The sequence below is a fragment of the Halichoerus grypus genome, chromosome 5 (assembly GCF_964656455.1).
Source record: "Halichoerus grypus chromosome 5, mHalGry1.hap1.1, whole genome shotgun sequence".
Taxonomy (NCBI): domain Eukaryota; kingdom Metazoa; phylum Chordata; class Mammalia; order Carnivora; family Phocidae; genus Halichoerus; species Halichoerus grypus.
Window position 1 is genome coordinate 85,218,675 of NC_135716.1, and position 12,438 is coordinate 85,231,112.

Genomic DNA, 12,438 nt, shown 5'->3' on the forward strand with positions numbered 1-12,438 from the left:
CGTATTTACTTAATAAATGCATGCTGAATTGGACTGAGATAGCAACAAGCACCTTATTAACTAAGAATAGCTGAGGAGCCAGCAGAGCAAATCTATTTCCAAGCCTCCCTGAACCTGATGGCCCATCCTTTCCCCGCCAAACCTTTCTTAGCATTGATTTTACTCCCGCACAAGGCACAGAGTCATTTCCTTCAGCTACTGGGCTCTTCTCCTGGTTGTTTGCTTTTGGGAAGGGAGTGGGGGATGACAGAAGGGAGGAAGATGTAAATCCAACAAACCAGTCTAAAGCTCTCTCCATTCTCACTTCAGTCCTTACCTCCACTTGCTCTGCCTATTTCAAATAACCAGTAGGAGCTAGGGTAAGGAAAATGCAGAGGGTGTGAATAGGTTAGAAGAGACCACAACAGGGGAAAGAAGACCCCTCACACACAAACACACCCTCCCCCTGCTCCACCCTCATTAGCTCAGCTAGACAGAGAAAACTTCCTATTGAGATTTATCTGTGATCAGGGACTAGGTACAATTTTTGCCCAGGAGATGGAAAAAATTTTCAATGACACTCTGAAATGGTAAGACTTTGACATTTTATTAAGAAACATCTTTATTTTAAATGATAGTACAAAAATTATATATATAATATAGATCTGTATAAGTGTATATACACACAAATGATCACCCACACACACATACACACACCCTTCCTCATCAAAATCAAATCCTATTAAAATCCTAAATAAAAAAAGAGAAGTATATTTAAGTTTTCCTAAAACACACTGTACATAAAGCTGTCAGAAAACCTGAAAAACTGAGGACATTCTGAGAAGAATCTAGGGACCCCCCCCCACCCTCTTTCTTTCCTCCTCCAACATAAATGGCCTTGTCAGGAGGACAGGCCACAGGACAAAGCCAGAGAAGGGAGCTGCAGTCATTATTGTTGGTCAAGCAAGATGCCTGAAACCAACTAGGAAGCACAGGATATAGGGTATGACCTAGATTAATTCTCAGAAACAAACCACTTCAGAATAAACAGAAAATGCATGTAATAGGGAAGGAGGGGAGTGGAAAGAGGAAAGACAAGGCCCATAGATTAGAAATGACCAACTAATTAAGTTCTAGTGCCTGGGAAAGACTCAATGAGATAAAAACAATGGGGTCACAGAAGCAGAAGTAGTTTAGAGGGGAAAGGGGGGGGGGGGAGAGATAGGGAATCACAATTTCCTGCCAGTAACCAGCCAAATTGCTACTGTAGAGTCTAGGAATGTCACCCCACCCACTAATCCTAGAGAGGCTCCAAAAAAAAAAAAAAGGCAGCAACAGAGGCTCAAAGCTACTTAATTCAAATTCATCCTTCTTACTCCTGCTCTCTTATTAAATAATTGGCATAGGAAACAGAGTACAACTCCGAAAATATTCATCACATAAAACGGAGATAGGTACGAGCCCAGAACAGCATATAGGTGGTGCTCACATACTCCATTCTAAAGCTCCTTTTCTGGCCATACAGAGACATCTGCACAAGGAGGCCATTCTCCAGTAAATGTGGATAAAAACCGATTTCTACGCAATACCCAACTTTTGGGAAGAGTTCACTATATGCCTGAAATTTTCTAGCTCTGGAGGTCCATAATGATGTTTGTTAGCAGAGAGCCACACACTTTCTCAAAACGATCATTTCTCAAAAAGATGAGATTTCTAACCTGGGAAAGCAGATGTACAGAATGCCTGCTCCTTGTGCCGTGACCCCTTTATCTAAGGTTTCTTTCCTGTTCTGAGGTGTAAGAGAAAACCGCTGCCAGAGGAGTGCAAAGGAGGCTTGCTCTGAGAAAGGCAGCTCCGGCTTCACCCCTGACACTGCTCTGAACCGTTTAGCTCCCATGGTGTCATCACACCACATGCTAAACAAATCTCTGTAAAGCCACATACTGGTTCTCCCTGGGGTTTACACCAGTTAGAGCACACCTCTCAGAGAAGGGCCAAAGTAAAGCTTTTTCTTCCTCAGCCCCTTTAGTGAAGCCACAGAAGCCCTCTTTAACGTGTTTAATGAAATGAAAAGATTTCCAGGTTATGCCAGGTACTTTACTACACTTGATCTTAGTGAAAAGGCCGAGAAGCAATACCAGGTACTTTAGAGCTGAACCTTACATAAACAAAAAGTGGGAAAATCCGTATGTTATTTATAAATGTACACACCAATGTGCACCCAGCAAATGGGTATTAGAAGTGCCCTGGTCATGCAATACCTAACTTTGACTGTAGAGCCTTCTGGTAAATTCATTTCTTTTACATCAATATAAAGAAAGAAAGTACTTTTGTATGCCATAGATTTCTAACATTACTGAGCAGACACAAAAATTTTAATAATGCAATGGTAAGGCTGAAGAAGGGGGAAAGCCAAAGCCAAAAATACACATGGATCTGACAGAGAAAAAGAACATCTTTTAAGGCACTGAGTTCAAAACAGAAAACCTAAAGTCAAGTTCTCCCATATCTCCATTAAAAAACCTCAACTCTGCCATTACAATTAAAAGATCCCATAGAGGTAGTGATAGGAAGGGAACTGTACATTTTATATTTATAAGTAATTTCCCTGAAGCTAAGAACAAGAACAGAAATATTAGGACTTCTTTCTTTCTCTTTTTTCGGGGAAGGCTTAAGACCAAAAGGCAAATGTAGGACCTAAAATTCATAAATTAATACTGATATTGTTAAAGCAGCTTTATTTTAAAGTAGGCAATCATCCTAGGTTCCAGGTTTCTCCTGCTTAAGTACCAATTCTGAACCACCTGTCTGTTATTTGATTCTCTGTAATCCAATCTCGCCAATAAACCAGTTGGGATCCATCAACCCAGAAGATCTAGCAACATTTTCCCAACTTCCACTGCTGATCCTGAAAGATGCAAAATCATAAAATGGTATTGCCATTAATGCATTTAATATTTCTGACTACTTCAAGGAATCCTGACCTGCCATTTTCTCCATGGCAATACAACTGGGGATCAGGGGCGCCCGGGTGGCTTAGTTGTTAGGCGTCTGCCTTCGGCTCGGGTCACGATCCCAGTGTCCTGGGATCGAGCCCCGCATCGGGCTCCCTGCTCCGCGGGAAGCCTGCTTCTCCCTCTCCTACTGCCCCTGCTTGTGTTCCCTCTCTCGCTGTCTCTCTCTGTCAAAAAATAAAAAAATAAAAAAATTTTTAAAAAATAAAAAAACAACTGGGGATCAAATCCTATTTCCCTTCTCTGGGATGCTAAAAGGTATTTCAAGTAAATAACAACAAATACCTTTTTGCTACTCTTCCCTTTCCAGACATTTCTCTTTTCTCTTTCCCTAACCCAACTCCCTATCTCAGAGACCCCATCATCAAAAATGACTTGGACTGTATTAGAGATTTTTCTAGGTGAGAATGACAGCCTCCTACAGAAAGAGAATAATAATAATTTCTGAACAGTTCCCCAAAACAGTAGGGACTCTGTCTGCTCAGCAGGGAGTGCTGGATGGCAACTCCTGCCCCTAGTCAGAAGCTCCCCCAGAGAGAGAGGTGGCTGGGCCTGGATATCCTCTGCAGAGTTAACCTCCACCCCCTTAACAGGCAAGGGGGGAAAAACAAGGAATTAAAGTCAATATATACACAAAGAACATAAACCAAACATATCTACAATGACACTTGGTCCCTCTATCTCTATAGTTAAGCTAAGGCTCTGAAATGGCACACAATAGCAGCTTAGTGTTAGCACCTGGTTCACAAAGGGACTCAGAAAAAAGAAAAACATTGCAAGCTGAAAAAGGGACAACTTGACAGCAGATGGCACAATTTCACCCTAGTCCTTACCTAGGCTTCTCGTCATCCCCCAAAACCAAGAGTAATCTCTCAAGTCTATGGAGAAAACCTAGTTAAGATGGCCAATAGCCAAGATTAATTTCAAACTGGTATTTTTGCTTGTAAGCCTCTAATAACCAATTCTGTTTGTCAAATTTGGTTTGGCGAGTTATTTTAGGTCTATTTTGAGCTCCACATGATTCTGCACCTCTGGAAAACTGCAGCAAATTACTTCACTAATCAAGGTAAATAGAACCATGTTAACTGTCAAGTTTTATTCCAAATTAAAAATGTATGTTTTCCCCATGATCGCTAATTAAGAAAACCGTATTCTAAACAGTCATTCAAATGTTTACTTGGCACATCCTCTGGTTTCTTATTCTAATTTACAATAAAGCAAGCAAGCAGGTCTAGAAAGATGGGGGCCCAATTTCAAAGACAGTAACTTCTGTAATGTAACCTCTCCACAACCTCTCTCTCTCCATCCATATCCCCTTTCTTTTAAAAAAACTCCAAACTGGCGCACAGAGAAAACCCAGCAACAAAACACTTTCCAGAAGTGTCTAGGCAAAGGGAGCAGGCATAGTGGTAGGGAAGGAAGTCAGGCAGATGAAGTCACTGAGCCAGAATTTTTGGTTCCTTACTTTATGGCACTTCTAGTTTTTCACTCCCTTTGCCAACACACACTGAGCACCTATAAGGCACAAAAGCTCTGCACAAAACCCAACCTTAAGGAAACAGAACCATTTGCTCATCCCAAGTCAAATGGAAACAAAACTCCACCAACACCCTCAGCACTCACCCCTCCCCCGACTTCTTTTTTTGCAATGAAGAGGATACCCTGTGAGCTCCATAGAAAGGCACACTTAGAAAACTCAACAAAATTTTATAAAATTTAAAAGTTGTTATTAAAGCTTGATATTATAGAAATAAATGTTTGGAAGCAAGTTGTTCTAGCAACAGACTATCCTCCTGATTTCAATTTTATAAAATCCAGCCAGAGCAAAGTTTGTATCTCGAGACCAGATTGTTTCATAACCTCACAAGCCTCTCTCTGGCCACTTTCCAGCATTGTGGAAGCACAGCCTGGAGGATTTTGGATTTACATACACTTCTCCCACATAAACAAGTTTTCTTTCCTTTCCAGTTTTTAAATATTCCACTTCAGTTTCTTAAACTGGCATCTGAATTGTGGACACATAATGGATGCAGAGTTAGGCAACTACCAATTTCTTTTCAGTGAAATTAATTCAGGATAGAGGGGAATGCCTGCTCCTTTGGAAGTGGAATATATTTCTTTCTCTTCCCAAAAGCTTGCTTCTAATCCACCTCCCAGTTAGTTTTCTTCTCTACCAGGTACACGTCATAAATCTAAGGCAAATTTTAAGGTCACTTGACGGTACACTTATTAAAGGCTCTGTGTGTCTCTACTAGGAATGTTATCTTAAAATCTTCTGATACAAAGTCAGTTATTTAAAACACAATCAACCCACAATATCCAGCATTCTCTTACCTCTAAGCTTAAAGCAATGATGTGAGCTAAGAAATTTGGTCCTTGTTCTTTTGGTCCCTCAAAAGAAGTATTCCCTAAATTTGGCTTTGAATTTTCCAGTTGCATAGCAAGCCTTCCTGAGCCCAAGCACTGTACCCTGCTATAGTTTTCTTCTTAAGGACATTCTTAATTTTTATACAATGTCTGTCCTCTGTATTTTCTTTTAAAAAGAGGAAAAAGATGGACACAGTACAAGTTGTGGCCCTTGCACATTAAGATGAAACAGTTTCCAAGGAAACTCCAGGATGAGGCTCCATGGTCCCTCCTGCCCCAGTCACATCCGTGTCTCTCTCTTCCATCTCCCCCTCTGTAACTACTACAGCATCTACCTCTGCCACCTCTTCAACCATGGTGAAATCAACTCCATTGGGCTGTTGTCGGGCCATGGCCTCTAGCTTGAGGCGGTACTGTTCTGCCTCCTGTTCTTTCTTTAGGAGCTGGTGTCGGTATTCCTGAGCTCTTCGATTGGCCTCCTGGAGCTGCTGCTGGAGCAGCTCTCTTTCAGTGCCCTCCTGTAAAGGTAAACCATGTCACCACCAGGTAAGAATTCCTGATCCCAGATTATCCAGAGAGCAGACAAAAACAGAAAGAAGGGTTCAGGCCTTAAAAGTTTTGGCTTTTGATTCTTTCTCTTCTCTCTACTGCTCTAAAAACATTACCTTGCTCTCCTCCACACTGTTTGTCATCTCTTCTATTCTTGGTTTTTTAGTCAGAGGCAACTTCTCTGCTTCTTCCTCTTCTTCAATTACAGTTTCCTCTGCAACCTGACCAGCAGGTACAGTTAGAACTACAAGCCAAAGGACACCAATTGGAGGTGATGAATACATAGTAAAACAAAGAGGTTTTGTCTGCTTTATTATTTTTTTTTTTAGATTTTATTTTTATGTAACCTCTACACCCAATGTGGAGCTAGAACTTACAACTCCCAGATCAAGAATCGCAAGCTCTACCGACTGAGCCAGCCAGGTACCCCTGCTTACTTTAAATTACAAAATAAATTGAAATACATTAGCTGAAATCTTATTATTCATAATCTCTTTGGATTTTAGAATCAACAGGTAAAGCATGGCCCTACAGAGAGAAACAGAAAAGATTAGAGTATCAGATTTGGAAGCCATGCAGTTAACACCCAGGTCTGAGGTTCTTATATACAAATGACTAACTTGGGGGGCACCTGGGTGGCTTAGTCGGTTAAGTGTCTGCCTTTGGCTCAGGTCATGATCCCAGGGTCCTAGGATTGAGCCCCATATTGGGCTCCCTGCTCAGCGGGGAGTCTGCTTCTCCCTCTCTCTCTGCCACTCCCCCTGCTTGTGCTCTCTCACTCTCTCAAATAAATAAAATCTTTAAAAAAAAAAAAAAAGATGTCTAACTCTAGGGGCACCTGGGTAGCGCAGTTGGTTAAGCATCCAACTCTTGATTTCAGCTCAGGTCATGATCTCAGGGTGGTGAGATCCAGCCCTGCACTGGGTTCCGCACTAAGGGTGGAGGTTGCTTAAGTTTCTCCCTCTCCCTCTGCCCACCCCCACCCCCACTTGCACACACGTTCACTCTCTCTTTCTCTCTCTAAAATAAAGAAATCTAACTCTAGGTTAAAAGCTATGACCAATAAGCTTAAAATTCCTTGGGGGTAACTTGTCTAATGAAGGCCTAATGTCTTTACATAAGATTATTTTTTTAGTATATGTGCTGCCGAAGCGAGCACTTTACATAAGATTTTTGAGAAACTTCCCATGAAAGCAGTTTGCCATTCACTATATCCAATTTAATTATTTCTCTTTTGTAGACAAATAAGAAAAGGGTCAACAAACACATCAATGCACTGCACATCTATCAGAATGGCTAAAATTAAAAAAAAATAGTGGTAACACCAGATGCTGACATGGATGTGGCAAAACTGGATTATTCATAAATTGCTAGTGGGAATGTAAAATGGTACAGTCACTCTAGGAAATAGTTTGGCAGGTGCTCTGCCAGACTATTTACAAAATTAGACATGTTTACAAAACTAAACATGTACTTAGCATGCAACCCAGCAATTGCACCTTGGGGCATTTATCCCAGAGAACTGAAAATTTATGTTCCCATAAAACATGTACACTATTGGTCATAACAGCTTTATTCATAGATAGCCAAAAACGAGAAACAACTTAAATGTCCTTCAAGGAATGGTTAAACAAACTGTGGTAATCCATACTATGGATACTATTCAGCAATAAAAAGGAATGAACTATTGATAAAAACAAAAACTCAGATAGATTTTAAGGGAATTATGCAAGAGAAGAAAAGCCAATCTCAAAAGGTTCCATATTACATGATTCCATTTATATAATATTCTTGAAATGACAAAAGTATAGAGGTAGAAAACAAATGAGTTAGTGGTTGCCAGGGGTCAGGAATGGGGTGGGAAAGGAGGTAGCTGTGGATATAAAAGTGGCATAAGGGATCCTTGTGATGGAACTGTTCTCTCTCTTTTTTTAGAGAGAGAGTGAGCGACAGAGAGCATGAGCACGTGCGAGCAGGGGGTAGGCGGGGAGGCAAGTGCACCAGAGAGGGAGAGAATCTCAAGCAGACTCCACACTCTATGGAGCCCACATGGGGCTTGATTTCACCATCCTTAATATCATAACTTGAGCCGAATCCAAGAGTTGGATACTTAACCAATTGAGCCACCCAGGTGCCCTGGAACTGTTCTTTGTCTTGACTGTGGTGGTGCTCACACAAATCTACACTTGTATTACACTGCATAGAACTAAGTGCACACACAAACACATAAATGAATGCATATAAAACTGGAAAAATCTCAATAAGGTTGGTGAATTGTATCAATGTCAATTTCCTGTCTGTGATATTGTATTACTGCAAAATGTTACCAATGGGGGAAACTGGGTGATAGGTACACTGGATCTCTCTGTATTATTTCTCACAACTGTACACACTGGGGCACCTGGGTGGCTCAGTCAGTTAAGTGTCTGACTCTTAATCTCAGCTCAGGTCTTGATCTCAGGTCGTAAGTTCAAGCCCTGCACTAGGCTCCACGCTGGACATGGAGCCTACTTAAAAAAACAAACTATACACGTAGCTATAATGACCACAAAATAAAAAAGTTTAAAATTCTATTTAGGTTTTAGGGTACATCATGATTTTTGTTTAAAACAGAAAATTTATATAGTTATTTGGTTTGGTTGATTTAAAAATTAGCTTGTATTCCTTGGGTACTCATCAATTGATGGCAATAGAAAACAGCTTAGATACCTGCTAAATGGAAAAGGCAGTTTAGTCGGGATTTTAAAACTTCCTGCAGATAATTCACAAAATCTCAGCTTTCCTTCTTTGTGCCTGGTTAAATACATTTCTAAAAAGTAGTGTAAAACCTCAAATATTTTTCCCCTCAAAACAACTCCATTCTCATTTATTTAACTCCATTATTAACAGAGTTTCTCACCTACCCAATGAAGCCCCAAAACTTTAAACCATATTCACAAAAACATCAATAGTATATTTCCAAATAAAACTAGTAAGATTTCATGATACCAAAACTTGGATTATATAGGTTTTTTTTTTTTTTTTAATGTTTTATTTATTTGACAGAGAGAGAGAGAGCGAGAGCACAAGACCATGAGCAGGGAGAGTTGGAGAGGGTAAGAAGCAGGCTCCCCACTGAGTAGGGAGCTCAATATGGGGCTCAATCCCAGGACCCTGGGATCATGACCTGAGCCGAAGGCAGAAGCTTAATAGACTGAGCCACCCAGGTGCCCCAATTATACAGGTTTAATGCCTACTTTTTCTTTCTATGCTACAAAGATCCACCAATTTAAATAGTTTGAAAATTATAAAATCCCCATCATTATTTAGGCCAAGTCAAAATTTTGGTGATTCAAATGCAATAAACCAACCCTCCTCTTTCAAACTCCAATATATATATATATATATATATTTTTTAGACAGAGAGAAAGAGAGTGCAAGCAAAGTAGGAGGGGGGCAGAGGGAGCAGGAGAGAGAAACTTAAGCAGGCTCCATGCCCAGCATGGAGCTCAAGGAGGGGCTCAATCTCACCAACCTAAGATCATGACCTGAGCCAAAATCAAGAGTCACTTAACCAACTGAGCCACCCAACTCCCCCAAACTCCAATATTTTTAAGGAATGAGGTTGTAATGATTAGTTTCTCTTAAAAAAAAAAAATTACTGATATATTTCTTGAATAAGTAATACATTCATGTGGTTCAAAAATTAGAAGTTATGGGGCACCTGAGTGGCTCAGTCAGTTAAGCGTCTGCCTTCGGCTCAGATCATGATCTTATGGTCCCAGAATAAAGCCCCGAGTCAGGCTCCCTGCTCAGAGGGGGGTCTGCTTCTCCCTTTCCCTCTGCCTCCTCCCCCTGCTCATGCTCTATGTCTCTCTCTCAAATAAATAAATAAAATCTTTAAAAATATATTAAAAATTATAAAAGCATATGTAGTGAAAAGTCTCCCATCCATCCCCAGCTACCCAGGTGCCTTCTCAAGAGGCAACCAATGTTGTTTTTTGTTTTTTTTTTAAAGATTTTATTTATTTATTTTATAGAGACAGAGAGAGAGAGCACAAGCAGAGGGAGCGGGAGAGGGAGAAGGAGGCTTCCCACTGAGCAGGGAGCCTGATGTGGGACTTGATCCCAGGACCCTGGGATCATGACCTGAGCCGAAGGCAGACACTTAGCTGACTAAGCCACCCAGGCGCCCCCCACACTTTTTTAAAAAAGATTTCATTTATTTATTTGACAGAGAGAGAGAGCACAAGCAAGGAGGCAACCAATGTTATCAATGTTATTCTTGAATGTTCCTTCAGAGATGGTTTAAGTCCATGACTATACTAGCAAATATACATATATTTCCCCCTTTTTAAAAAATACAAATGTAGGGGCGCCTGGGTGGCTCAGTCGTTAAGCGTCTGCCTTCGGCTCAGGTCATGATCCCAGGGTCCTGAGATCGAGCCCCACATCGGGCTCCCTGCTCGGCGGGAAGCCTGCTTCTCCCTCTCCCACTCCCCCTGCTTGTGTTCCCTCTCTCGCTGTGTCTCTCTCTGTCAAATAAATAAATAAAATCTTAAAAAAAAAAAAAAATACAAATGTAGGGGCGCCTGGGTGGGTCAGTCGTTAAGCGTCTACCTTTGGCTCAGGTCATGATCCAGGGTCCTGGGATCGAGCCCCGCATCGGGCTCCCTGCTCTGTGGTAAGCCTGCTTCTCCCTCTCCTGCTCCCTCTGCTTGTGTTCCCTCTCTCCCTGTGTCTCTCTGTCAAATAAATAAATAAAATCTTTAAAAAAAAAAAAACAAATGTAGCATATTCTACACACTGTTCTGCATCTTACTCTTATCACTTAACACTATGGTTTGGGGAGGAGACCATGCCAGTATATAAGGCATTTCCTCATTGGTTCCAATAGCTGTGTAGTATTCCAATGTGTGGGTGTACCATTTCTTTATCCAAGTGCCCTACTGACATATACTTAGGTTCTTTTTATTTTTCACTTTTTATTGGAGTATAGTTGATCCACAATGTTACATTAGTTTCCCTGCTCACTGGGGAGCCTGCTTCTTCCTCTGCCCCTCCTCCCTGCTTGAGAGCACGTGCTCTCTCTCTCTCATAAATAAAATCTTAAAAAAAATACTGATAGATATTGCAATCAGTTCTTTAGAGGATACATGAATTTACACTCTCAGCAGTGATTTTTTTTTTTTTTAGATTTTATTTTTAAATATTCTCTACGCCCAACGTGGGGCTGGAACTTACAACTCTGAGATCAAGAATCACAAGCTCTACTGACTGAGCCAGCCAGTGATTTATGAGTGCCTATTTCCCCACACCTTTGACAACACAGTGTTATAATGGTATCTCAGTGCAGAACTGACTTGCATTTCTCTTGCTATGTATGAAGTAGGTTGAATATATTTCCATATTTTTAAGATCCATCAGTATTTTCTGTAAACTACTGGTTCATACAATTTCCTCTTTTTTCTACCAGACTTTTGGCTTTTACTCACAAATTTAAATATATTAGGGAAATTAGGCTTTGCCAGCCTAGTATCCGTTTCTTTTTTTCTTGGAGCCAATCTGGCATCTGTCATTCTTTTAGTCCCACTAGTTACTTCAATGCCTCATTTTTAGAGGAATATGGAGTGTCTAACATATCTTTTCTTTTCTTTTAAGATTTTATTTATTTATTTGAGAGAGAGAGAGTGAGAGAGAGCATGAGAGGGGAGAGGGTCAGAGGGAGAAGCAGACTCCCCACTGAGCAGGGAGCCCGATGTGGGACTCGATCCTGGGATTCCAGGATCATGACCTGAGCTGAAGGCAGTCGCTTAACCAATTGAGCCACCCAGGCGCCCTCTAACATATCTTTTCATAAACACTTCTCTGAATGGGATAACTCACCTTGCTGTCCATCTTGCATAGTTACAATAAATGGCTGGCCAATGCTTCCAGTAGGGATTGCAGTTTGGATATTACCCAGAGGGACTCCATCAGTCACTATGGTGATGACCCTCTGGCCTCCGCTCCCCACCACTTGCTGGATTGATGAGTCAACAGAATTTCCCTCTATGATTTCCTCTGAATTAGCTAGAGATGACAAAAATGAATTTGAAATTTCAGCGTTTTAAAAAATAGGAGTATAACAATTTCAGCCTCCTTGAAATTGATTATATCAGGGACAGGAAAACTTGAAAAAAGAAGTTAGATTTAAGTTTCTAAAGCAAGCTCTAGTGAACAATGCTAAGTCGGAAGAAAAAAGAAAATAGTGAATGCAATAGAACAGTATTTTCTAAAATGTCTTCACTGAAATGTTAACAGCTTTCACTACGGATGGGTTCTATGCACAAATACACTTTCAAAATGCCAGTTTATATATGCTTAAATCGTTTGTTTGTTTTGTAAGAAGTATTAGAAACCCCAACAGACTAATGAGCACTGTGATCCTCCAATAGGGCATAAGGTATGCTGAGCTTCCCCAGCATATTTGATCTTGGAATTCTTTTTTCAAGAAGCATCTTGAAAGACTAAATCTATGGAGCTTAGAAAAATAATTGCAGAATAGATC

General features: G+C 40.7%; 1 protein-coding gene across 5 annotated transcripts in view; it reads right to left on the bottom strand.

Moving 5' to 3' along the window:
- Window positions 1–565: 565 nt before the first annotated feature.
- GABPB2 (GA binding protein transcription factor subunit beta 2) overlaps window positions 566–12,438 on the bottom strand; it is a 30,696-nt gene continuing 18,823 nt past the window's right edge. For 4 of the 5 annotated variants that reach the window (XM_036118677.2, XM_036118674.2, XM_036118673.2 and 1 more), the window contains 3 exons: window positions 11,775–11,960; window positions 6,026–6,153; window positions 566–5,878 (listed from right to left, as the gene is read on the bottom strand). In XM_036118677.2, the coding sequence (XP_035974570.1) occupies window positions 5,579–5,878; window positions 6,026–6,153; window positions 11,775–11,960 (614 nt within the window). In that variant the 3' untranslated portion in view covers window positions 566–5,578. The remainder of the gene's footprint in view (window positions 5,879–6,025; window positions 6,154–11,774; window positions 11,961–12,438) is intronic. The other variant, XM_036118682.2, reaches the window with a different exon arrangement.